Genomic DNA, 27,743 nt, shown 5'->3' on the forward strand with positions numbered 1-27,743 from the left:
GTCACTGCTTTCCAAATGCGCTGCTATTTCATCTTTAATAATTGATTCCAACATTTTCCCCACTAATGATGTCAAGCTAACTATAATTACCCGCTTTCTCTCTCCCTCCTTTATTAAAAAGTGGAGAGAGTGTTCAACCCATTCTCCGCATCGTGTTCACGGGGCAATTTAACGTTGAAATGGTTGTAGCCGCTTCTATTTTTGGTGGTAGGTCGAGTTGATAGTGCAAGATGTACTTGAGCATACAACTCTCGAGAAAGACTGAACAGGCTGGGACTATTTTCTCTAGAAAAGAGGATGCTGAGGGGTGACCTGATAGAGAGGTCTTTAAAATGATGAAGGGGGGTTGGATAGGGTAGATGTCGAGAAGATATTTCCACTTGTGGACAATCCAGAATTAGGGGGCCATCAATACAAGATAGCCATCAATAAATCGAAGAAAGAATTCAGGGGAAACTTCTTCTGGATCAACTAGGCTTATATTCGCTGGAATTTAGATGAATGAGAGGGGACCTCATAGAATCATATAAAATTCTGACGGGTTTAGACAGGTTAGATGCAGGAAGAATGTTCCCGATGTTGGGGAAGTCCAGAACCAGGGGTCACAGCCTAAGGATAAGGGTTAAGCCATTTCGGACCGAGATGAGGAGAAACTTCTTTGCTGAGAATTGTGAACCTGTGGAATTCTCTACCACAGAAAGTTGTTGAGGCCAGTTTGTTAGATATATTCAAAAGGGAGTTAGATGTGGCCCTTACAGCTAAAGGGGATCAAGGGGTAGGGAGAGAAAGCAGGAATGGGGTACTGAAGTTGCATGATCAGCCATGATCATATTGAATGGTGGTGCAGGCTCGAAGGGCCGAATGGCCTACTCCTGCACCTATTTTCTATGTTTAACCAGAGAGTGGTGAGAATGTGGAACTCGCTACCACAGGGAGTGGTTGAGGCGAATAGTATCGATGGATTTAAATGGAAATTAGATAAACACATGAGGGAGAAAGGAACATAAGAACATAAGAAAAAATAGTAGGCCATAGAGCCCCTCGAGCCTACTCCGCCATTTAATAAGATCATGGCTGATCCGATCATGGACTCAGCTCCACTTCCCTGCCCGCTCCCCATAACCCTTAATTATCGGTTAAGAAACTGTCTATCTCTGTCTTAAATATATTCAATGTCCCAGCCTCACAGCTCTCTGAGGCAGTGAATTCCACAGATTTACAACCCTCTGAGAAGAAATTTCTCCTCATCATAGTTTTAAACGGGTGGCCCCTTATTCTAAGATTATGCTCCCTAGTCCTAGTCTCCCCTATCAGTGGAAACATCCTCTCTGCATCCACCTTGTCGAGCCCCCTCATAATCTTAAACGTTTCAATAAGGTCCCCTCTCATTCTTCTGAATTCCAATAAGTAGAGGCCCAACCCACTCAACCTTTCCTCATAAGTCAACCCCCTCATCCCCGGAATCAACCGAGTGAACCTTCTCTGAACTGCCTCCAAAGCAAGTATATCCTTTCAAAAATATGTAAACCAAAACTGCACGCAGTATTCCAGGTGTGGCCTCACCAATACCCTGTATAACTGCAGCAAGACTTCCCTGCTTTTATACTCCATCCCATTTGCAATAAAGGCCAAGATACCATTGGCCTTCCTGATCACTTGCTGTACCTGCATACTAACCTTTTGTGTTTCATACACAAGTACCCCCAGGTCCCGCTGTACTGCGGCACTTTGCAATCTTTCTCCATTTAAATAATAGGCAGAAAGGAATAGAAGAATATGGTGATGGGGTGAGATGAAGAGGGGTGGAAGGAGGCTCGTGTGGAGCATAAACACCGGCACGGACCAGTTGGGCCCAATGGTCTGTTTCCATGCTGTAAAATTCTATATAATTCTACATATCTCATTCCTCTGACTGGTTTAGTGGAAGTCACAAGTCATTGTGATGCAGAAGTCTGCAATTCTGCCTTCCTGTGTGTCGGTGCCTTGTAGAATAGCATTGTCGCTTTAGTGACACAAGAACATGAGAATTAGCAGCAGGACTCAGCTATTCGGCCCCTCGAGCCTGCTCCACCATTCAGTAAGATCATGGCTGATCTTCGACCTCAACACACGTTCCCGTCCGATCCCCATATCCGAGAGTCCAAAAATCTCTCTCTCTCAGCCTTGAATATACTCAACGACTGAGCCTCCACAGCCCTTTTGGAGGTGGAGAATTCCAAAGATTCACGCTGCACTAATGCGTAATCATTGGATCAGCTAATTGTTTTAAGTTCTGTGCTTTTAAAGAAGTTATGAAAGACTCTTAAAATGTTAGTTGGAGTGTTTTTTGACGACGGAACACATTTGGGGAGAGCGCGATAGGGAGGGGGGGGGAAGAACGGGGACTAATTAGACAGGCCTTTTCAAAGAGCCGTCACAGACATGATGGGCCGAATGGCTTCCTGTGCTGTATCATTCCAATGCAATAAGTAATACTTAGTTTAAAAAGTTGGCCTGATGCATAATAATTTTCCTTTTTTGAATTTTTAGATATTCCAAACTATCGGACCCGGCAAACTGGCTGAAAATTGACCCCCTCTACGGCCAAATTAGCACCATCGCCATGCTGGACCGAGAGTCGCCCTACGTGAAAAACAATATGTACAATGCGACTTTCCTGGCCTCGGATAGTGGTACGCGCAATATTGATTCGCGTTTACTTCATTCGGGGGGCGGGGGCGGGGAGATGGAAAGCGAGCATTTTTGCCGATGTGCTGAATATCTTTCCTAACCAATGTTCCCCTCGGTTTATTTTTTTTGGGTGCATGGTCCCTTTAAGAAGGTGTGCTCGGATTTTCCTGTTGAAGAACGGGCTGCCTGGCCACACAGCTTAAAGCGAACATTGCCCGTCCCTTCGTTATACGGGTTGAGTGTCCAAAATCCAGAATCCGGACGATCGGTGGCGGGGTCGTCCGTTATCTGTAGAATGTTCCGGAATCCGGACCGGACGACCCTGCCGACCTCGGGGCCTTCTCGCCGGCCCGCCCAAACGCCTTGGCAGCTGGGCCCCACACGACGACCTCTTGGACGGGGCCAGCGATCCCAACAGCTCCTCGGAAAGCAACCCCCCTCCCTTTCTGACGTTCCGAAGTCCGGAAAAACATAAAATCCGGCTCTGCCTCGTTCCCGAGGTTGCCAGATTCGGGACGCTCATGCGCAAGTGCCCCCAGGTACCGCTGTACTGCAATTATTCTCCATTTAAATAATAACTTGCTCTTTGATTTTTTTTTTCTGCCAAAGTGCATGACCTTACACTTTCCAACATTATACTCCATCCGCCAAATTTTTTCCCACTCACTTAGCCTGTCTATGTCCTTTTACAGATTTTTTCTGCGCCCCTCACACATTGCTTTTCCTCACATCTTTGTATCGTCAGCAAACTTGGCTCCATTACACTCAGTCCCTTCTTCCAAGTAGTTAATATAGATTGTTAATAGTTGGGGTCCCAGCACTGATCCCTGCGGCACCCCACTAGTTACTGATTGCCAATCAGAGAATGAACCATTTACCTACCCCTACTCTCTGTTTTCTGTTAGTTAGCCAATCCTCTATCCATGCTAATATATTGCTCCCAACCCAGTGAGCTTTTATCTTGTGCAGTAACCTTTTATGTGGTAGCTTGTCAAATGCCTTCTGGAAGTCCAAATATACCACATCCACTGGTTCCCCTTTATCCACCCTGTTCGTTACATCCTCAAAGAACTCCAGCAAATTTGTCAAACATGACTTCCCCTTCAGAAATCCATGCTGACTCTGCCTGACCGAATTTTGCTTTTCCAAATGTCCTGTTACTGCTTTTTTAATAATGGACTCCAACATTTTCCCAACCACAGATGTTAGGCTAACTGGTCTATAGTTTCCTGCTTTTTGTCTGCCTCCTTTTTTAAATAGGGGCGTTACATTTGCAGTTTTTCAATCTGCTGGGACCTCCCCAGAATCCAGGGAATTTTGGTAAATTACAACCAATGCATCCACAATCCCTGCCGCTACTTCTCTTAAGACCCTAGGATGCAAGCCATCAGGTCCAGGGGATTTATCCGCCTTCTGTCCCATTATCTTACTGAGTATCGCCTCCTTACTGATTGTGATTGTGTTAAGTTCCTCCCCCCCCCTATAGCCCCTTGACTATCCACTGTCGGAATATTGTTAGTGTCCTCTACCGTAAAGACTGATACAAAATATTTGTTCAGAGTTTCTGCCATCTCCATGTTCCCCATTACTAATTCCTCGGTCTCGTCCTGTAAGGGACCAACATTTACTTTAGCCACCCTTTTCCTTTTTATATACCTATAGAAACTCTTACTATCTGTTTTTATATTTTGTGCTAGTTTACTTTCATAGTCTATCTTCCCTTTCTTAATCATTTTTTTAGTCATTCTTTGCTGGCTTTTAAAAGCTTCCCAATCTTCTGTCCTCCCACTAGTTTTGGCCACTTTGTATGCCCCTGTTTTTAATCGGATACCGTCCTTTATTTCTTTAGTTAGCCACGGATTGCTATCTTTTCTCTTACGCCCTTTCCTCCTCACTGGAATATATTTTTCTTGAGAGTTGTGAAATATCTCCCTAAATGTATGCCACTGTTCATCAACCGTCCTACCCTTTAATCTATTTGCCCCGTCCACTTTAGCCAACTCTGCCCTCATACCTTCATAGTCTCCTTTATTTAAGCTTAGCACGCTGGTTCGAGATCCAACTTTCTCACCTCCATCTGAATTTGAAATTCAGTCATTCTATGATCACTCATTGCAAGGGGATCCTTTACTCAGAGATTGTTTATTAATCCTGTCTCATTATATCGGACCAGATCTAAGATACCTTGCTCCCTGATTGGCTCCGTTACATACTGTTCAAGAGCCCTTATGCACTCTATGAACTCTTCCTCAAGGCTACCCTGACCAATTTTGATTTGTCCAATCAATACGGAGATTAAAATCACCCATGATTATTGCTGTTCCCTTTTTACAAGCCCCCTCTATTTCCTGGTTTATGCTCCGACCAACAGAGTTGCGACTGTTAGGGGGCCTATAGACTACGCCCACCAGTGACTTTTTCCCCTTATTGTTCCTTATCTCCACCCAAACTGTTTCAACATCCTGATCATTTGAGCCAATATCGTTTCTCACTATTGCAGTGATTCCATCCTTTATTAGTAGAGCTTACCTCACCTCCTTTTCCTTTCTGTCTGTCCTTCTGGATTGTCAAATATCCCTGAATATTTAATTCCCAGTCCTGGTCACCTTGCAACAATGTCTCTTTAATGGCTATCAGATCATACCCATTTGTATCTATTTATGTCGTCAACTCATCTATTTTGTTGCGAATGCTACGTGCATTTAGATAAAGTGCCTTTGAATTTGTTTTTTTACCCTTTTTTCCTGCTTGTTTCCTCTCTCCTTCAAACTCACTTTCTCTTTAGTTTTGCTTTCCAATTCCAGCTTTACTCCCCTCCCTACTGTGTCTATTTTCAGGTTCCCATCTCCCTGCCAAGCTAGTTTAAACCCTCTCCAACAGCACTAGCAAACCCCCCCCCCCGCGAGGATATTGGTCCCGGCTCTGTCCGAGGTGCAACCCGTCCGGTTTGTACAGGTCCCACCTCCCCCAGAAGTGGTCCCAATGTCTCAGGAATCGAAAGCCCTGCCGCCTACACTGTCTCTCTAACCACGTATTCATCTGCTCTATCCTCCTATTTGAGTACTCACGAGTTTGTGGCACATGGAGTAATCCGGAGATTACTACCTTTTGAGGTCCTGCTTTTTAATCTCACTCCTAGCTCCCTAAACTCTGTCTGCAGGACCTCATCCCTCTTTCTACCTATGTCATTGGTCCCGATATGGACCACGACCTCTGGCTGGTCACCCTCTCCCCCTGTTTGCACCTGGTAGCGGGACCCAAAATCGATTTAAAGCGTGACGTACTGCCTGTTCCATTTCTCGGGTGGACCGCAGAGCAAGGCAGTTCGAGCCTCCTCAAATCATAGAACGGTTACAGCACAGAAGGAGGCCATTCGGCCCGTCGAGCCCGTGCCGGCTCTCTGCAAGAGCACTGCAGACAGTCCCACTCCCCCGCCCCTTCCCCGTACCCCTGAAAATGCTTTTCCTTCAGGTACTTATCCAACTCCCTTTTGAAAGCCACGATTGAGTCTGCCTCCACCACCCTCTCAGGCAGCGCATTCCAGATCCTAACCGCTCGCTGCGTAAAAACGTTTATCCTCATGTCGCCTTTGGTTCTTCTGCCAATCGCCTTAAATCTGTGACCTCTGGTTCTCTACTCTTCCACCAATGGGAACAGTTTCTCTCTCTATCTTCTCTGTCCAGACCCCTCATGATTTTGAACACCTCGATCAAATCTCCTCTCAACCGTCTCTGCTCCAAGGAGAACAACCCCAGCTTCTCCAGTCTATCCACGTAACTGAAGTCCCTCATCCCCGGAACCATTCTCGTAAATCTCCTCTGCACCCTCTCTAAGGCCTTCACATCCTTCCCAATGTGCGGTGCCCAGAATGGGACACAATACTCCAGTTGAGGCCGAACCAGTGTTTTATAAAGGTTCATCATAACCTCCTTGCTTTTGTACGCTATGCCTCTATTTATGAAGCCCAGAATCCCGTAAGCTTTTTTAACCACTTTCTCAACCTGCCCTGCCACCTTCAACTATTTGTGCCCATATACCCCCAGGTCTCTCTGTTCATGCTCCCTCTTTAGGATTGTACCCTTTAGTTTATATTGCCTCTCCTCATTCTTCCGACCAAAATGTATCACTTCACACTTGCCTGCAATTGCAACACTCAAGAAGCTCGACACCATCCAGGACAAAGCAGCCCACTTGATCGACACCCCATCCACCACCTTCAACATTCACTCCCTCCACCACCGGCGCCCCCTGGCTGCAGTGTGTACCGTCTACAAGATGCACTGCAGCAACTCGCCAAGGCTTCTTCGGCAGCACCTCCCAAACCCACGACCTCTACCACCTAGAAGGACAAGGGCAGCAGGCGCATGGGAACACCACCACCTCCACGTTCCCCTCCCAGTCACACACCATCCTGACTTGGAAATATATCGGCCGTTCCGTCATCGTCGCTGGGTCACAATCCTGGAACTCCCTCCCTAACAGCACTGTGGGAGCACCTTCACCACACGGACTGCAGCGGTTCAAGAAGGCGGCTCACCACCACCTTCTCGAGGGAGATTAGGGATGGGCAATAAATGCCGGCCTTGCCAGCGATGCCCAGCACAGTGCTGCTAAGTGAAAGTGAATATTCCTAATTATGATCTTTGAGATTCGATTGGTATTGCAGACATCTTGGACTGATGAGGTACTTGAGCTTGGCTCAGAGCTGTGAGCGGGGTATAAATCGCGCGCACAATCCCCGTGATGGTATCCAATTGATGCGACTAGCTAATTGGGTTTAAAAAACATGGGGCTCAATTTTCCCCAGTGATTTGCGCTGTTTTTATTTGGAGCAGGTTGCATGTTTTTGGCCTAAGTGGGGAAACGGGATTTTCAAATCCGTTTGCACCAGCTCAGTTAGGATTTTTTAGGTCAGTTTTTTTTTCAGCCAAAAAGCTTGTAACCTGCTACCCACGCCAATTGTGGCCATTTAGGGAAGTTTGGCTAGCTGAGAGTTACTCCAGTTCTGCTTAGACAACGTATGTGGCCTCTGTGGAAAACCCTTCCCTAGAGTCAAGGAAATCGGTGCAGGCAAGGAAATCGGCGCAGCACATGCGCGGACACACAAAGAATTGAAAACCGCATAGCAGCAACTTACCTCCAACCTGCCCGAAGGCTGTCCGGTCCCATTCTCAATCCCCAGTTCTCTCTCACAGTCCGGTTATATTCTCAATCCCCAGTTCTCTCTCACAGTCCGGTTATATTCTCAATCCCCAGTTCTCTCTCACAGTCCGGTTATATTCTCAATCCCCAGTTCTCTCTCACAGTCCGGTTATATTCTCAATCCCCAGTTCTCTCTCACAGTCCGTTTATATTCTCAATCCCCAGTTCTCTCTCTCAGTCCGGTCCCATTCTCAATCCTCAGTTCTCTCTCACAGTCTGGTTATATTCTCAATCCTCAGTTCTCTCTCACAGTCTGGTTATATTCTCAATCCCCAGTTCTCTCTCTCAGTCCGGTCCCATTCTCAATCCCCGGTTCTCTCTCTCACAGTCCGGTCCCATTCTCAATCCCCAGTTCTCTCTCAGTCCGGTTATATTCTCAATCCCCAGTTCTCTCTCTCAGTCCGGTTATATTCTCAATCCCCAGTTCTCTCTCTCAGTCCGGTTATATTCTCAATCCCCAGTTCTCTCTCTCAGTCCGGTTATATTCTCAATCCCCAGTTCTCTCTCACAGTCCGGTTATATTCTCAATCCCCAGTTCTCTCTCACAGTCCGGTTATATTCTCAATCCCCAGTTCTCTCACAGTCCAGTCCCATTCTCAATCCCCAGTTCTCTCTCACAGTCCGGTCCCATTCTCAATCCCCAGTTCTCTCTCTCAGCCCGGCCCCATTCTCAATCCCTGGTTCTCTCTCACAGTCCGGTCCCATTCTCAATCCCCAGTTCTCTCTCTCAGTCCGGTCCCATTCTCAGTCCCTAGTTCTCTCTCACAGTCCAGTCCCATTCTCAATCCCCAGTTCTCTCTCACAGTCCGGTTATATTCTCAATCCCCAGTTCTCTCTCTCAGTCCGGTTATATTCTCAATCCCCGGTTGTCTCTCACAGTCCAGTCCCATTCTCAATCCCCAGTTCTCTCTCTCAGTCCGGTTATATTCTCAATCCCCAGTTCTCTCTCTCTGTCCGGTTATATTCTCAATCCCCGGTTCTCTCTCACAGTCCGGTTATATTCTCAATCCCCAGTTCTCTCTCTCAGTCCGGTCCCATTCTCAATCCCCAGTTCTCTCACACAGTCCAGTCCCATTCTCAATCCCCAGTTCTCTCTCACAGTCCGGTTATATTCTCAATCCTCAGTTCTCTCTCACAGTCCGGTCCCATTCTCAATCCCCAGTTCTCTCTCAGTCCGGTTATATTCTCAATCCCCAGTTCTCTCTCTCAGTCCGGTTATATTCTCAATCCCCAGTTCTCTCTCTCAGTCCGGTTATATTCTCAATCCCCAGTTCTCTCTCTCAGTCCGGTTATATTCTCAATCCCCAGTTCTCTCTCACAGTCCGGTTATATTCTCAATCCCCAATTCTCTCTCACAGTCCGGTTATATTCTCAATCCCCAGTTCTCTCTCACAGTCCGGTCCCATTCTCAATCCCCAGTTCTCTCTCTCAGCCCGGCCCCATTCTCAATCCCTGGTTCTCTCTCACAGTCCGGTCCCATTCTCAATCCCCAGTTCTCTCTCACAGTCCGGTCCCATTCTCAGTCCCTAGTTCTCTCTCACAGTCCAGTCCCATTCTCAATCCCCAGTTCTCTCTCACAGTCCGGTTATATTCTCAATCCCCAGTTCTCTCTCACAGTCCGGTTATATTCTCAATCCCCAGTTCTCTCTCACAGTCCGGTTATATTCTCAATCCCCAGTTCTCTCTCAGTCCGGTTATATTCTCAATCCCCAGTTCTCTCTCACAGTCCGGTTATATTCTCAATCCCCAGTTCTCTCTCAGTCCGGTTATATTCTCAATCCCCAGTTCTCTCTCACAGTCCGGTTATATTCTCAATCCCCAGTTCTCTCTCACAGTCCGGTTATATTCTCAATCCCCAGTTCTCTCTCACAGTCCGGTTATATTCTCAATCCCCAGTTCTCTCTCTCAGTCCGGTTATATTCTCAATCCCCAGTTCTCTCTCTCAGTCCGGTTATATTCTCAATCCCCAGTTCTCTCTCTCAGTCCGGTTATATTCTCAATCCCCAGTTCTCTCTCACAGTCCGGTTATATTCTTAATCCCCAGTTCTCTCTCACAGTCCGGTTATATTCTCAATCCCCAGTTCTCTCTCTCAGTCCGGTTATATTCTCAATCCCCGGTTGTCTCTCACAGTCCAGTCCCATTCTCGGTTCCTGGTTCGGCGCAGATCAAGGCTCCGCCCCCAAAACTAAAGGTCGGGTTAGGCCGCGCCAAAATGAAGAAAATCCAACAGGGAAACTTAGAATATATTTTTTTTTGCCGTACTTGGGGCCCCAAAAAATCGGCTGTAACACTTCAAGTTCGCCAAAAAAAAAATGCTTTGGCGAAAATTGAGCCCTCAAAGTGGATGAATTGAACTGGGTGAAGAAGTTAACAAAGGGTTTAACGGTGCTCTGCGTTCCTTTCCAGATTGGTTCCGGTGCAGTTGGAGTCAGTGTGAGTGTGAATGTGAAGTGAGCTGCTTTGTGCTGTGGGTTGATAATATTTTGTGCCTTGCACAATTTCTTTCAAAATCGTAGAGGTTTACGGCACAGGAGGAGGACATTTTGGCCCATCGTGTCCGCACCGGCCGACTAAGAGCCATCTAGCCTAATCCCGCTTTCCAGCTCTAGGTCCGTAGCCTTGTAGGTTACGGCACTTCAAGTGCACATCCAGGTACTTTTTAAATGCGATGAGGGTTTCTGCCTCTACCACCCTTTCAGGCCGTGAGTTCCAGACTCCCACCACCCTCTGGTGAAAAACGTGCCGGTCTGTGGGGTAAGAGCAGGGGGAATGTGGGACTAATTGGATTGTTCTTTCAAAGAGCTGGCACAGGAACGATGGGCCGAATGGCCTCCTTCTGTGCCGTATCCTTCTATAATATAAATGCAAGTCATTCTTCAAAGAAATTCACAGATTCATAGAAACTTGCAGCACAGAAGAAGGCCAACTGTTTCAAAATTATTGATGGGACCAATTGTAGTTCCCAACACCTTTCCAGGTGGAACGTTCCGGATCCCAACTATTCTCGGAGTGAAAACCTTTCTCCTTATCTCCCCTCCCGATCTTTTTCCAATGATTTTGAATCTATGACCTCTGGTTATTGACCCCTCGCCAGAGAGAATAATTTTTTTCCCTATTTATTCCATCAAAACCTCTCGTCGTCTTGAAAACCTCAAATTAGGTCACCTCTCCTCCACCTTCTCTGGTCCAAGGCGAACAGTCCTAACTTTTCCAACCTCCCTTCATAACTGAAGTCCCTCACCCCTGGTGTAACATCCTGGTTAAACCTCCTCCCTACCCTTTCATAGAATCGCAGAAATTTACAGCACGGAAGGAGGCCGTTTTGGTCCATCGTGTCCGCGCCGGCCGACCAAGAGCTACCCAGCCTAATCCCACTTTCCCGCTCTGGGTCCGTAGCCCTGCAGGTTACGGCACTTCAGGTGCACGTCCAAGTACTTTTTAAATGTGGTGAGGGTTTCTGCCTCTACCACCCTTTCAGACCGTGAGTTCCAGACCCCCCACCACCCTCTGGGTGAAGACATTTTCCCTCAAATCCCCTCTAAACCTCCGACCAGTTACTGGAAATCTATGCCCCCCTGGTTGTTGACCTTTATGCTGGTGGAAACAGGTCCTTCCTATCCACTTTATCTAGACCCCTCATAATTCCATGCACAAACCCCATATAATTTGAAACACATAAGAAATAGAAATAGGCCCTACCACCCTTCGAGCCTGCTCCGCCATTCACTAAGATCATGGGGTTGATCATCGACTTTCCCGCCCGATCTCCATAATTCCTTGGTTCCCCGAGAGTCCAAAAATCTATTCAAGGGGTAAACATTGGAAGCGATGTGGAGAACTCATGCTCCCCCCCCCCCCCCCCCGGTTGTTGACCCCTCTGTCATGTCCCAAATAACAAGTTGAATCTATTTCGTTAAAAAAAAATACCTGCATTTGCATAGCCCCTTTCACAACCTGTGGCTCAGTGGGCAGCACTCTCGCCTCTGAGTCAGAAGGTTGTGGGTTCAAGTCCCACTCCAGGGACTTGAGCACAGAATCTAGGGTGACACTCCCAGTGCAGTGCTGAGGGAGCGCCGCACTGTCGGAGGTGCTGTCTTTCAGATGAGACATTCTCCATATCCCTTGATTCCCCTAGAATCCCAAAATATATTCAAGGGGGAAACATTGGAAGCGATGTGGTGAATTCATGCCCACAATTATTTTTTTCATGGGAATGGTATGGTGTAACACATGCCAGGACTAAGGTGCATGGTTAACGTGCCTCTAAATCCCCCGGGAGGACAGACGCACCAACGTTAGCGTCCTCGACCAGGCCAACATCCCCAGCATCGAAGCACTGACCACACTCGACCAGCTCCGCTGGGCGGGCCACATTGTTCGCATGCCTGACACAAGACTCCCAAAGCAAGCGCTCTACTCGGAACTCCTACACGGCAAGTGAGCCCCAGGTGGGCAGAGGAAACAAAGGACACCCTCAAAGCCTCCCTGATAAAAATGCAACATCCCCACCGACACCTGGGAGTCCCTGGCCAAAGACCGCCCTAAGTGGAGGAAGTACATCCGGGAGGGCGCTGAGCACCTCGAGTCTCGTCGCCGAGAGCATGCAGAAACCAAGCGCAGGCAGCGGAAGGAGCGTGCGGCAAACCAGACTCCCCACCCGCCCTTTCCCTCAACCACTGTCTGTCCCACCTGTGACAGAGACTGTAATTCCCATATTGGACTGTTCAGCAACCTGAGAACTCACTTTTGGAGCGGAAGCAAGTCTCCCTCGATTCCGAGGGACTGCCTATGATGATGATGGAATATAATCCCTCAGATATTCGACAATCTGATGTGAACTGTGTGTGTGTGTGTGTGTGTGATTTTCTGCTGGTGATTTGCCTTAACCCCTTTCTTAGCTTGGTGCGCTGTGGAAACTTGTAAGTTTGGACGGGAAAATGCTGCTTTGAAGTGCATTTTGTTTTAGAAACTTTCTGCGAAGATTTTTTTGGGCAACGTGAATGGCGATATTTTTGTCTCGACATTAATTGGCGACTTTAAGATCCCTCGGAACAACGTCGTTGGTGAGTGTGTCTATTGCAAGAGTTGTGCGTGTGCTAATAACCCCCCCTTTTCCCCCCCCCCCCCACTCTCCGTCGTGTTCAGGTATCCCCCCGGCCAGCGGGACGGGCACGCTACAGATCCTGCTGCTCGATGTCAATGACAACGCCCCCCAGGTCTCGCCCCGAGAGGTCTCCATCTGCGAGAAGCCCGATCCCAACACTATCAACATCACGGCCCTGGACGCAGATATCGACCCCAACATCGGGCCCTTCGCCTTTGAGCTGCCCGACGAACCAGTCGACGTGAAGAGGAACTGGACCATCATGCGGCTCAGTGGTAAGAATTGCAGAGATTTACAGCGCGGGAGGAGGCCCGTTTCAGCCCATCGTGTCCGCGCCGGCCGACAAAGAGCTACCCAGCCTAATCCCACTTTCCAGCTCTCGGTCCGTAGCCCTGTTGGTTACGGCACTTCAGGTGCACATCCAAGTACTTTTTAAATGTGGTGAGGGTTTCTGCCTCTACCACCCTTTCAGGCAGTGAGTTCCAGACCCCCACCACCCTCTGGGTGAAGAAATTTCCCCTCAAATCCCCTCTAAACCTCCCCCCACTTACTTTAAATCTATGCCCCCTGGTTGTTGACCCCTCTGTCATGTCCCAAATACTTCTACTTCGTTTAAAAAAAGACCTGCATTCACATAACAGCTTTAACAACCTGTGGCTCAGTGGGCAGCACCCTCGCCTCTGAGTCAGAAGGTTGTGGGTTCAAGTCCCACTCCAGGGACTTGAGCACAAAAATCTAGGGTGACACTCCCAGTGCAGTGCTGAGGGAGCGCCGCACTGTCGGAGGGGCAGTGCTGAGGGAGCGCCGCACTGTCGGAGGGGCAGTGCTGAGGGAGCGCCGCACTGTCGGAGGGGCAGTGCTGAGGGAGCGCCGCACTGTCGGAGGGGCAGTGCTGAGGGAGCGCCGCACTGTCGGAGGGGCAGTGCTGAGGGAGCGCCGCACTGTCGGAGGGGCAGTGCTGAGGGAGCGCCGCACTGTCGGAGGGGCAGTGCTGAGGGAGCGCCGCACTGTCGGAGGGGCAGTGCTGAGGGAGCGCCGCACTGTCGGAGGGGCAGTGCTGAGGGAGCGCCGCACTGTCGGAGGGGCAGTGCTAAGGGAGCGCCGCACTGTCGGAGGGGCAGTGCTGAGGGAGCGCCGCACTGTCGGAGGGGCAGTGCTGAGGGAGCGCCGCACTGTCGGAGGGGCAGCGCTGAGGGAGCGCCGCACTGTCGGAGGGGCAGCACTGAGGGAGCGCCGCACTGTCGGAGGGGCAGTGCTGAGGGAGCGCCGCACTGTCGGATGAGACATTAAACCGAGGCCCCGTCTGCTCTCTCAGGTGGTTGTAAAAAATCCCGTGGCACTATTTCGAAGAAGAACGGGGGAGTTATCCCCGGTGTTCTGGACCAATATTTATCCTTCAACCAACATCACAAACAGATTATCTGGTCATTATCACATTGCTGTTCATGGGAGCTTGCTGTGCACAAGTTGGCTGCCGCGTTTCCCACATTACAACAGTGACTATCCTTCAAAAATACCCCATTGGCTGTAAAGCGCTTTGAGACGTCCGGTTGTTGTGAAAGGCGCTATATAAATCCAAGGGTATTTAATTTACTTAGAAGACGAGCAGGGGAATTATCCCCGGTGTTCTGGGCCAATAGTTATCCCACAACCAACATCACTAAAAACAGAATATGTGGTCATTATCACATTGCTGTGTGTGGGAGCTTGCTGTGCGCATATTGGCTGCTGCGTTTCCCACATTACAACAGTGACTCCAAAAGTACTTCATTGGGACATCTTGAAGCCGTGAAAGGCGCTATATAAATGCAAGGCTTTTAACCTCCCGACGTCTCGAAGCGCTTTACAGCCAAGGAAGTACTTTTGAAGTGTTGTCACTGTTGTAATGTGGGAAACTGGGCAGCCAACTTGTGCACAGCAAGCTCCCACAAACAGCAATGTGGTAAGGATCAGTTAATCTAACAAGTGATGTTGGTCGAGGGATAAATATTGCCACGTGGGATCTTTTACGTCCACCTGAGAGAGGACAGGCGGGGCCTCGGTTTAACGTCTCATCTGAAATAGTGAAAGGGTTGCAGCGTGTTACAGTGAGGTGTTCCTGCCTACAACCCGAATAGAAATGTGTGGATAGTTCCCACGTGACCGATGCGCTCCCATCAACAGCTGGTGCCAAATGAGAAGGTTGTTTGCCAATACTGCAGGACACCATCTTGAGGGGGGTTGAAATGGAAAGGTCGCTTAAAATCATCCCGGGCTTGAACCCTTGCTCGTGGAACCCTTGGCCAGGCCTTACTCACCCTCCGGACTCTACTCCATAGCTCTCCTGGCCGGCCTCCCATCTTCCACCTTCCGTAAACTTGAGGTCATCCAAAACTCTGCTGCCCCCGTGTCCTAACTTGCACCGAGTCCCGCTCACCCACCAGCCCCCTGTGCTCGCTGACCTACATTGGCTCCCGGTTAAGCAGCGCCTCGATTTCAAAATTCTCATCTTTGTTTTCAAATCCCTCCCTGGCCTCGTCCCCTCCCGATCTCTGTGACCTCCTCCAGCCCCGCAGCCCTCCGAGATCTCTGCGCTCCTCCAAATCTGCCCTCTCGCCCATTCCCGATTTTAACCGCTCCACCATTGGCGGCCGTGCCTTCAGCTGCTGAAGCCTTAAGCCATGGGATTCCCTCCCTAAACCTCTCCGCCTCGCTCCCCTCCTGACCTGGCTCGGTGTCAAATTTTGTTTGATTACATTCTTGTGAAGTGCCTTGAGATGCTGAACTATGTTAAGCGCGCTAATAATTGTGATAATTTTGCAATTAATAATGCCTTGTCTTTTTCGAAGAGCTCTACAAGTAAAGGATTGTCACTAAAAGTTGCAACACAGGTTAGCAAGGCTGTAAAAAAAAAATATATATAAACCAGGCACCAGGGTTTATTTCTAGAGGTCTAGAATTGAAAAGTTGGGAAGTTCTGCTAAACCTGTATTGAACCTTGGTCAGACCACACTTGGAGTACAGTTCTGGTGGCCATATCATAAAAAGGATATAGAGGCACTGGAGAGGGTGCAGAGAAGATTTACAAGGATGACACCAGAAATGCGAGGGTATACCTATCAGGAAAGGATGAACAGGCTGGGTCTCTTTTCTCTTGAAAAAAGAAGGCTGAGGGGTGACCTAATGGAGGTCTTTAAAATGATGAAAGGTTTTGATCGAGTGGATACAGAGAGAATGTTTGCACTTGTGGGGAAGAGCATAACTAGAGGCCATCAATATAAGATCGTCACCCAGAAATCCAACGGGGAATTCAGGAGAAACTTCTTTACCCAGAGAGTGGTGAGAATGTGGAACTCGCCACAGGGAGTGGTTGAGGTGAATAGTATCGATGTATTTAAGGGGAGGCTGGATAAGCATATGAGGGAGAAGGGACTAGAGGGTTATACTGATAGATTGAGATGAGGAAAGACGGGAGGAGGCTCGAGTGGAGCATAAACGCCGGCATGGACTGGTTGAGCCGAATGGCCTGTTTCTGTGCCGTATATCCGATGTCAGTGCCAGGTGTACGTTACACCATGTAGTTGGAGTGGAATCACTCGCCTGATTGTCATAACTTGCTTCTTTTATTTAGGAGATTATGCACAACTGAGTTTGAAGATCGGGATCCTCGATGATGGCATCTACGAAGTTCCGATCATGGTTATGGACTCCGGAAACCCTCCCATGTTTGCCACGTCTGTCCTTCTGGTCAAAGTCTGTCCGTGTGACGAAAATGGCGACTGTACCTCTGTCGAGGCTATCGTCGCAGCCGGCTTGGGGACTGGGGCTATCATCGCAATCCTCCTCTGCATCATCATCTTGCTCAGTGAGTACCCAGCAACGTCGTGTTCTTACAAACGCAACACACTGCGGATGCGGGAAATCTGATATAAAAACAGGATATGCTGGAAACACTCAGCAGATCTGTGGAGAGAAAGCAGGGAAGTCTTGCTACAGCTATACAGGGTATTGGTGAGGCCACACCTGGAATACTGCGTGCAGTTTTGGTTTCCATATTTACAAAAAGATATACTTGCTTTGGAGGCAGTTCAGAGAAGGTTCACTCGGTTGATTCCGGAGATGAGGGGGTTGACTTCTGAGGAAAGGTTGAGGAGGTTGGGCCTCTACTCATTGGAATTCAGAAGAATGAGAGGTGATCTTATCGAAACGTATAAGATTATGAGGGGGCTTGACAAGGTGGATGCAGAGAGGATGTTTCTACTGATGGGGGAGACTAGAACTTAGGGGCATGATCTTAGAATAAGGGACCGCCCATTTAAAACTGAGATGAGGAGAAATTTCTTCTGAGGGTTGTAAGTCCGTGGAATTCGCTGCCTCAGAGAGCTGTGGAAGCTGGGTCATTGACTAAATTTAAGACAGAGATAGACAGTTTCTTAACCGATAAGGGAATAAGGGGTTATGGGGAGTGGGCAGGGAAGTGGACCTGAGTCCATGATCGGATCAGCCATGATCGTATTAAATAGTGGAGCAGGCTCGAGGGGCCGTATGGCCTTCTGCTCTTACTTCTTATGTTCTTAAACAGAGTTACCATTTCGGGATGACGACCCTTTGTCAGAATTGGAAAAAGTTACACATATCCGGGTTGAACCTCCCTTATCCAGAACCATTCCTGGCCACCAGGTGGCGCATGCGCAAAACTCCGACATGAACAAATTGAAGTCCTTCCTCGCTGCCGACTCCCGCAATCGCTGCCTGACCCCGCGATCCACCGCCCTCCCCATGCTCCTCTCTGCTGCACCCCCAGCCCCAAGCCAGCCAGCCCCGATATCCCCTTGCTCAGTACCTGTACCACCCCTCGTCCGGAAAAACCCCTTATGCGGAACAGGCCAGGTCTCGAGGGTTCCGGATAAGGGAGGTTGGATCTGTAACAGGTTTTCAGCAAGTGCAGAGGCAGTAAAGGGAGAGGGGGGCGGGGGGGGGGGAGAAGAACAAAAGGGAAGGTCTGTGATGGGGTGGAAGACAGGAGAGATTAGAGAGACAGAAGGGATGTTGGTGCGAGGCAAAAGGAGATGGAATGGGACAAGCAAAAAGGAACTAAAGATGGATCTAGAGGAGATGTAAACGAGAGTAGCAGAATCATCAACAGTTACCGTCTGGGTAAAATGAGGGCAGAAGTTAGGCTCTGAAATTGTTCAACTCAATGTTGAGACCAGAAGGCTGTAAAGTGCCTAATCGAAAGATGAGGTGCTGTTCCTCGAGCTTGCGTTGAGCTTTGTTGGAACAGTGTAGGAGGCCGAGGACGGAGTGGAGCGAGGAATTAAAGTGACAGGCGACCGGAAGCTCGGGGTCACGCTTACAGACTGAATGGAGGTGTTCCGCAAAGCGGCCACCCAATCTACGCTTGGTCTCCCCAGTGTAGAGGAGATCACATCGTGAGCAGTGAATACAGTATACTGAATTGCAAGAAGTACAAGTAAATCACTGTTTCACCTGGAAGGAGTGTTTGGGGCCCTGGACAGTGGGAAGGGAGGAGGTAAAAGGGCAGGTGTTGCATCTCCTGCGCTTGGACAGGAAGGTGCCGTGGGAAGGGGAAGGGGTGCTGGGATACGGAGGGTTAAAACCTTTGGGGTTTTTTTTACATCGAGTTATGTACACTGAGTTTGGCTTTCTTTATCTAGTTTATAATTTTTTTTTAAAAACCTGAGACCGTTGAGTGATGTCACACATTAAACCACACCACGAGCAGTTAAATGAGGCTTGAAACACCCACTGTTCTTCGATATGCATGGCTCCCAGCTTAGCTGTGTGGGTGGGAAGGAGCTTGCTGACATAGCTGGTGATTTAACAATGTAGGAGTGGGAGAAGGCCATTCAGCCCCTCGAGCCTGTTCCGCCACTCAATCCACGAGGAAATTCAGGAGAAACCTCTTTACCCAGAGAGCGGTGAGAATGTGGAACTCGCTGCCACAGGGAGGGGTTGAGACGAATAGTATCGATGCATTTAAGGGGAAGCTGGATACACACATGAGGGGGGAAAGGAATAGAAGGATATGGTGATGGGGTGAGATGGAGAGGGGTGGGAGGGGGCTGGTGTGGAGCATAAACCCCGGCACGGAGCGGTTGGGCCCAATGGCCTGTTTCTGGGCCGTACATATGATGTAATACTGTGTAATTAGATCGGGCTGATCTGTATCGTAACTCCATCAGTCTGCCTTGGTTCTCTAACCTTTAACCTATCGATCGCAATTTTAACATTTTCAATTGGCCCCTCCCCAGTCTTGACAGCTTTTTGAGGGAGAGTTCCAGATTCCCTCTTTGTGTGGCAAAGTGTTTCCTGACATCACCCCTGAATGGCCTGACTCTAATTTTAAGGTGACGCCCCCTTGTTCTGGGCTCCCCCCACCAGAGGAAATAGTTTTTCTCTCTCTCTCTACCCCCATCAACTACTCTAATCATCTTCAGCATCTCAATTAGATCGTCCCTTAATCTCAGGAATACGAGCCCAGTTTGTGCAAACGGTCCTCATGATGTCACCCTTTTAGCTCCGGTGTCATAGAATCACAGAAAGTTGCAGCACTGAAGGAGGACAGTTCGGCCCATCGTGTCCATGTCGGCCGGCCAAGAGCTACCCAGCCTAATCCCACTTTCCAGCTCTCGGTCCGTAGCCCTCCAGGTTACGGCACTTCAGGTGCACATCCAAGTACTTATTAAATGTGGTGAGGGTTTCTGCCTCAACCACCCTTTCAGGCCGTGAGTTCCAAACCCCCACCACCCTCTGGGTGAAGACATTTCCCCTCAGATCCCCTCTAAACCTCCCCCCAATTACTTTAAATCTATGCCCCCTCTACAAAGGGAAACTGGTCCGTCCTATCCACTCTATCCAGGCCCCCTCATAATTTTAAACACCTCAATCAGGTCTCCCCTCAGCCTCCTCTGTTCCAAAGAAAACAGACCCAGCATCTCCAATCTTTCCTCACACCAGAATTCTCCAGTCCAGGCAACATCCTCGTAAATCTCTTCTGCACCCTTTCCAGTGCAATCACATCTTTCCTGTATTGTGGTGACCAGAACTGCACGCAGTACTCCAGCTGGTGTCAGACCAAAGCTTTATATCACTGTAACCGAACTTCAACCCCTCTGTATTCCAGGCCCCTTTAGATAAAGACCAACATTCCGTTAGCCTTTTTAATACTTTCTGTCTCGGGCCTCGAATTGCAGAGATGCTTTAATAATGTTTTTTAAAAATGTTTATTCCTTCACGGGATGCGGGCGTCGCTGGCAAGGCTGGCATTTATTGCCCATCGCTAATTGCCCTCGAGAAGGTGGTGGTGAGCCGCCATTTCAATCTGAGATGGAGTATTGGGTTGGTCATCGTTACAGAATATAGGAGCGGCTGGTACAAGGAAATCTGGCACTTCAACCTCCGCCCGCCCCTCTCTTCCCCCCGCCAACCACCGTGTAGTATACAGTGCCAGCTGTGACTCAGTGGGCAGCACTCGAGCACTCGTGCCTCAGTCATATGGTCATGGGTTCAAGTCCCAGTCCAGGGACTTGAGCACAAAAATCCAGGCTGACACTCCCAGTGCAGTGCTGAGGGAGTGCCGCACTGTCGGAGGGGCAGCGCTGAGGGAGCGCCGCACTGTCGGAGGGGCAGCGCTGAGGGAGCGCCGCACTGTCGGAGGGGCAGCGCTGAGGGAGCGCCGCACTGTCGGAGGGACAGCGCTGAGGGAGCGCCGCACTGTCGGAGGGGCAGCGCTGAGGGAGCGCCGCACTGTCGGAGGGGCAGCGCTGAGGGAGCGCCGCACTGTCGGAGGGGCAGCGCTGAGGGAGCGCCGCACTGTCGGAGGGGCAGCGCTGAGGGAGCGCCGCACTGTCGGAGGGGCAGCGCTGAGGGAGCGTCGGAGGGGCAGCGCTGAGGGAGCGTCGGAGGGGCAGCGCTGAGGGAGCGTCGGAGGGGCAGCGCTGAGGGAGCGTCGGAGGGGCAGCGCTGAGGGAGCGTCGGAGGGGCAGCGCTGAGGGAGCGTCGGAGGGGCAGCGCTGAGGGAGCGTCGGAGGGGCAGCGCTGAGGGAGCGTCGGAGGGGCAGCGCTGAGGGAGCGTCGGAGGGGCAGCGCTGAGGGAGCGTCGGAGGGGCAGCGCTGAGGGAGCGTCTGAGGGGCAGCGCTGAGGGAGCGTCGGAGGGGCAGCGCTGAGGGAGCGTCGGAGGGGCAGCGCTGAGGGAGCGTCGGAGGGGCAGCGCTGAGGGAGCGTCGGAGGGGCAGCGCTGAGGGAGCGTCGGAGGGGCAGCGCTGAGGGAGCGTCGGAGGGGCAGCGCTGAGGGAGCGTCGGAGGGGCAGCGCTGAGGGAGCGTCGGAGGGGCAGCGCTGAGGGAGCGCCGCACTGTCGGAGGGGCCGTCTTTCAGATGAGGCATTAAACCGAGGTCCCGTCTGCTCTCTCGGGGGGGATGTAAAACTATTATTTCGAACAAGAGCAGGAGCATGCTCCTTGCTGTGGCGAGCAAGTATTTATTTGGCCGTTAAACACTTTGAGACTTCCTGAGGTCGTGAAAGACAGTATAGAAAAGCAAGTCTGTCCTTTCCTCTCCTTGCACCTCGCTCTTGGATGTTTCTTGCGCCTACCAGCTCATTGGTGGTTGTCATTGGCCTTGAGGACGTGAAAGGCGCTATATAAATGCACGGTCTTTTCTCTTGTCTTTTCCCCAGTCCTCGTCTTGCTGTTTGTGGTGTGGATGAAGCGACGTGACAAGGAGCGGCAAGCCAAGCAGCTTCTGATTGACCCCGAGGACGACGTGAGGGATAACATACTGAAGTACGACGAGGAAGGAGGCGGAGAGGAGGATCAGGTGAGATGTTGTGGAGCAAGGCGGGGGAGGTGGTGGGTGGGAGCAGAGTCATTCCAACAATGATTGAATGTATCTCGTAAGAACACAAGAAATAGGAGCAGGCCATACGGCCCCTCGAGCCTGCTCCGCCATTTAATACAATCATGGCTGATCCGATCATGGACTCAGCTCCACTTCCCTGCCCGCTCCACGTAACCCCTTATTCCTTTATCGGTTAAGAAGCTGTCTATCTTTGTCTTAGATTTAGTCAATGACCCAGATTTACAACCCTCAGAGAAGAAATTCCTCCTCATCTCAGTTTTAAATGGGCGGCCCCTTATTCTAAGATCATGCCCCCTAGTTCTAGTCTCCCCTATCAGTGGAAACATCCTCTCTGCATCCACCTTGTCAAGCCCCCTCATAATCTTAGACGTTTCGATAAGATCACCTCTCATTCTCGTTTCTACATTGGAAAAGAAAGGCTGGTGTGATGTGTGCACCAGTGAGCATGCACAGCCTGTTGATATTCTGAGGTCATGAGAGGGGCGATGGAAATGCAAGTTCGGTCATTCTTTCTCCGTGGACCTTGGGTGGGAGCACAATTTGGGACTCTCGGTGTGCTCCCACGTGGGCCGCCCCGACCTGAGTGAGAATACCACCGCAGGTCGGGGCTATAAATGGAGATGGAGCGCTGAGCCCTGGAACATCGCGGGCAAAGGTGCGGCGAATGAAGGTACGGGGGCCCAGGGGCAGCACGGGCCCAGCCCACACTGTGCGATATGTGTGCGCGCACTGGGTCCGTGCAGCAGAGCTGGTCTCCAGTCGTCCTGGTTAACCCTTGCCACTGGACCAAGACCTCGCTCTGTCAAGCCAGTGTGTGGCTGGTGTGCAACGGTCACCCCACGTTAAAAAAAATCCACGCACAGGCATCTTCCACCCGCTCAGTTGGAGTTCAGGACCTGGAACATCGGGTCCTTCATTGAAACATCTGTGAACTCGTGTGGAAGCAAGTCATCCTCGCTCGAGGGATCGCCTGTGATTGGCACGCTGGGATCAAGCAGTGTGCCAACTCTCTGACTCGCAGTGGGCAACTCGGTACCTTCAGGGGAGAAAATCCGAAGGATTTAAAAAAAAAAAACAAATGGAGCCCATTGCCTGTGTACTCTGGAGTTTAGAAGAAGGAGCAGTGACCTCATTAAAACCGCACAGAGGTCTTGACAGGGGAGATGCTGAGAGGAAATAGGCAAGGGCCTACTTCTCTTGGTGGAGGGGTCAATTACGAGGGGGCATAGGTTTAAGGTGGTTGGTGGAAGGTTCAGAGGGGATTTGAGGGGAGGCTTCTTCACACAGAGGGTTGTGGGGGTCTGGAACTCACTGCCTGGGAGGGTGGTGGATGCAGAAACCCTCACCACATTTAAAAGGTGCTTGGATGGGCACTTAAAGCAGGACCAAGAGCTGGTAATTGGAATTAGACTGGATAACCTCTTGTTGGCTGGTGCAGATACGATGGTAAGTACTGCAGGGAATCAAATACGGCCAGGGTGATCTCCCGGACTAGTTTCGATCGCCTGGATGGGTCGGAGAGGAATTTTCCCAGATTTTTTTCCCCCCTATTGGCCTGGGTTTTTAATCTGGTTTTTGCCTCTCCCAGGAGATCCCATGACTCCGGTTGGGGTGGAGTGTAGAATGTTTCAGTGTAAAGGGTGGAAGATTAGCAATCTCATTGTGCGAGGCCCCTTGGGGAAGAGTGACCATAATATGGTGGAAGTCTACAGAGAATGAAACAGTTAATTCAGAGACCATGGTCCAGAACTTAAAGAAGGGTAACTTTGAAGGTATGAGGCGTGAATTGGCTAGGATAGATTGGCAAATGATACTTAAGGGGTTGACTGTGGATGGGCAATGGCAGACATTTAGAGACCGCATGGATGAACTACAACAATTGTACATTCCTGTCTGGCGTAAAAATAAAAAAGGGAAGTTGGCTCAACCGTGGCTATCTCGGGAAATCAGGGATAGTATTAAAGCCAAGGAAGTGGCATATAAATTGGCCAGGAATAGCAGCGAACCCGGGGACTGGGAGAAATTTAGAACTCAGCAGAGGAGGACGAAGGGTTTGATTAGTGCAGGGAAAATGGAATACGAGAGGAAGCTTGCAGGGAACATTAAAACGGACTGCAAAAGCTTCTATAGATATGTAAAGAGAAAAAGGTTAGTAAAGACAAACGTGGGTCCCCTGCAGTCAGAATCAGGGAAAGTCATAACGGGGAACAAAGAAATGGTAGACCAATTGAATAAGTACTTTGGTTCGGTATTCACTAAGGAGGACACAAACAGCCTTCCGGATATAAAAGGGCTCAGAGGGTCTAGTAAGAAGGAGGAACTGCAGGAAATCCTTATTAGTCGGGAAATAGTGTTGGGGAGATTGATGGGATTGAAGGCCGATAAATCCCCAGGGCCTGATGGACTGCATCCCAGAGTACTTAAGGAGGTGGCCTTGGAAATAGCGGATGCATTGACAGTCATTTTCCAACATTCCATTGACTCTGGATCAGTTCCTATGGAGTGGAGGGTAGCCAATGTAACCCCACTTTTTAAAAAAGGAGGGAGAGAGAAAACAGGGAATTATAGACCGGTCAGCCTGACATCAGTAGTGGGTAAAATGATGGAATCAATTATTAAGGATGTCATAGCAGCACATTTGGAAAGAGGTGACATGATAGGTCCAAGTCAGCATGGATTTGTGAAAGGGAAATCATGCTTGACAAATCTTCTGGAATTTTTTGAGGATGTTTCCAGTAGAGTGGACAAGGGAGAACCAGTTGATGTGGTGTATTTGGACTTTCAGAAGGCTTTCGACAAGGTCCCACACAGAGATTAATGTGCAAAGTTAAAGCACATGGGATTGGGGGTAGTGTGCTGACGTGGATTGAGAACTGGTTGGCAGACAGGAAGCAAAGAGTAGGAGTAAATGGGTACTTTTCAGAATAGCAGGCAGTGACTAGTGGGGTACCGCAAGGTTCTGTGCTGGGGCCCCAGCTGTTTACACTGTACATTAATGATTTAGACGAGGGGATTAAATGTAGTCTCTCCAAATTTGCGGATGACACTAAGTTGGGTGGCAGTGTGAGCTGCGAGGAGGATGATATGAGGCTGCAGAGTGACTTGGATAGGTTAGGTGAGTGGGCAAATGCATAGCAGATGAAGTATAATGTGGATAAATGTGAGGTTATCCACTTTGGTGGTAAAAACAGAGAGACAGACTATTATCTGAATGGTGACAGATTAGGAAAAGAGGAGGTGCAACGAGACCTGGGTGTCATGGAACATCAGTCATTGAAGGTTGGCATGCAGGTACAGCAGGCGGTTAAGAAGGCAAATGGCATGTTGGCCTTCATAGCGAGGGGATTTGAGTACAGGGGCAGGGAGGTGTTACTACAGTTGTACAAGGCCTTGGTGAGGCCACACCTGGAGTATTGTGTACAGTTTTGGTCTCCTAACTTGAGGAAGGACATTCTTGCTATTGAGGGAGTGCAGCGAAGGTTCACCAGACTGATTCCCGGGATGGCGGGACTGACATATCAAGAAAGACTGGATCAACTGGGCTTGTATTCACTGGAGTTCAGAAGAATGAGAGGGGATCTCATAGACACGTTTAAAATTCTGACGGGTTTAGACAGGTTAGATGCAGGAAGAATGTTCCCGATGTTGGGGAAGTCCAGAACCAGGGGTCACAGTCTAAGGATAAGGGGTAAGCCATTTAGGACCGAGATGAGGAGAAACTTCTTCACCCAGAGAGTGGTGAACCTGTGGAATTCTCTACCACAGAAAGTTGTTGAGGCCAATTCACTAAATATATTCAAAAGGGAGTTAGATGTAGTCCTTACTACTAGGGGGATCAAGGGGTATGGCGAGAAAGCAGGAATGAGGTACTGAAGTTGCATGTTCAGCCCTGAACTCATTGAATGGCGGTGCAGGCTCGAAGGGCCGAATGGCCTATTCCTGCACCTTTTTTCGATGTTTCTATTTGTCGCAGTTGTGTGGGGCGGACTGGTTGGGCAGGGTGCTCTTTACCTGTCCGCCATTATTCATTGCTGACCGAGGGCCGTGCGGCTCTTTGTCGGCCGGCGCGAACACGATGGGCCGAAATGGCCTCCTTCTGCGCTGTAAACTTCTATTGTTATCCTGGGCAGGAGAGTCTAGAACCAGGGGCCACAGTCTCGGGAAAAGGGGTCGACCATTTAAGGCTGAGATGAGGAGGAATTTCTTCACTCAGAGGGTGGTGAATCTTTGGAATTCTTTGTCCCAGAGGGCTGTGGAGGCTCAGTCGTTGAGTATGTTCAAGACAGAGATCGATAGGTTTTTGGACGGTAAGGGAATCGAGGGATTGGGTGGGAAAGTGGAGTTGAGGTCGAAGATTAGCCGTAATCTTATTGAATGGTGGAGCAGGCTCGAGGGGCCGAATGGCTTCCTCCTGCTCCTAAATCTTCTATTCTTACAAATTGTGAGTGGCTTAGCCAGTCACGTGATGTTGACAAGACTCAATAAAACCCCAGCCAGTTGGGTTCGGGCAGATCCACGATGAGGCAGGTGGCTGTGAGCCTGGTGGATGAACTGGTAATGTGTAGTGTGATTATTAAACCTTTTGCGAATGAACCAAACTCGTTCTGAATAGTAATGTGTTGCGATGAATTCTTAAGCAAAGAACGCACCAAAGAAAATATGTTACGAATGGGTTAACCCACCGCCGTGTCTTTGCGCCCCCACAGGACTATGACCTCAGCCAGCTTCAGCAGCCAGACGCGGTGGAACCCGACTCGATAAAGCCGATGGGGATCCGGCGGGTGGACGAGCGGCCAATCCATGCCGAACCTCAGTATCCGGTCCGCTCCGCTGCCCCTCACCCTGGTGACATTGGGGACTTCATCAATGAGGTAAAAGGCTCCCTCCTGCACTCGCCAAATTCGATCAACGCAAAAAAAAAAGAGTATTGTCTTCCAGTCTAGACCCCCCGTGCCCGCGGAACGAGGTCCAAGGCCCTTGGAGAGGGCGCAGGAAGATATTTACCAGAATGGGTACCAGGGTTAGAAACATAGAACAGAAGAACATAAGAAATAGGAGCAGGAGCAGGCCATACAGCCTCTCGAGCCTGCTCCGCCATTTAATACGATCATGGCTGATCCGATCATGGACTCAGCTCCACTTCCCTGCCCGCTCCCCATAACCCCTTATTCCATTATCGGTTAAGAAACTGTCTATCTCTGTCTTAAATTTATTCAAATGACCCAGCCTCCACAGCTCTCTGAGGCAGCGAATTCCACAGATTTACAACCCTCTAAAAGAAGAAATTCCTCCTCATCTCAGTTTTAAATGGGCGGCCCCTTATTCTATGATTATACCCCCTAGTTCTAGTCTCCCCCATCAGTGGAAACATCCTCTATTAGTGAAAATAGGAGCAGTAGTAGGCCATTCGGCCCTTCGAGCCTGCACCGCCATTCAATATGATCATGGCTGATCCTCTATCTCAACACCATATTCCTGCTTTCTCCCCATAACCCTTGATAACTTTTGTGTCTAGAAATCGATCTCCTTCTGAAATATATTCAGTGACTTGGCCTCCACAGCCTTCTGTGGTAGAGAATTCCACAGGTTCACCACTCTCTGAGTGAAGAAATTTCTCCTCATCTCGGTCCTAAATTTCCTACCCCGTATCCTGAGACTGTGACCCCTTGTTGTAGACTTCCCAGCCCCGGGGAAACATCCTCCCCACATCCAGTCTGTCCAACCCAGTCAGAATTTTATATGTTTTAATGAGATCCCCTCTCATTCTTCTGAACTCTAGTGAATACAGGCCTAGAGATGAGGGACTTCAGTTACATTAGAGAGACTGGAGAAGCTGGGGTTGTTCTCCTTAGAGCAGAGAAGGCTGAGAGGAGATTTGATCGAGGTGTTTAAAATTATAAAGGT

General features: G+C 49.7%; 1 protein-coding gene across 1 annotated transcript in view; it reads left to right on the forward strand.

The window, feature by feature from the left end:
* cdh2 (cadherin 2, type 1, N-cadherin (neuronal)) overlaps window positions 1–27,743 on the forward strand; it is a 312,706-nt gene that overhangs the window by 258,993 nt on the left and 25,970 nt on the right. Inside the window, exons 12-16 of the mRNA XM_070888845.1 lie at window positions 2,530–2,672; window positions 13,019–13,252; window positions 16,588–16,821; window positions 21,658–21,797; window positions 26,546–26,710. Coding sequence (XP_070744946.1) covers window positions 2,530–2,672; window positions 13,019–13,252; window positions 16,588–16,821; window positions 21,658–21,797; window positions 26,546–26,710 — 916 coding nt within the window. The remainder of the gene's footprint in view (window positions 1–2,529; window positions 2,673–13,018; window positions 13,253–16,587; window positions 16,822–21,657; window positions 21,798–26,545; window positions 26,711–27,743) is intronic.

The sequence above is a fragment of the Pristiophorus japonicus genome, chromosome 1, assembly GCF_044704955.1.
Source record: "Pristiophorus japonicus isolate sPriJap1 chromosome 1, sPriJap1.hap1, whole genome shotgun sequence".
NCBI classification, from domain to species: Eukaryota; Metazoa; Chordata; class Chondrichthyes; family Pristiophoridae; genus Pristiophorus; species Pristiophorus japonicus.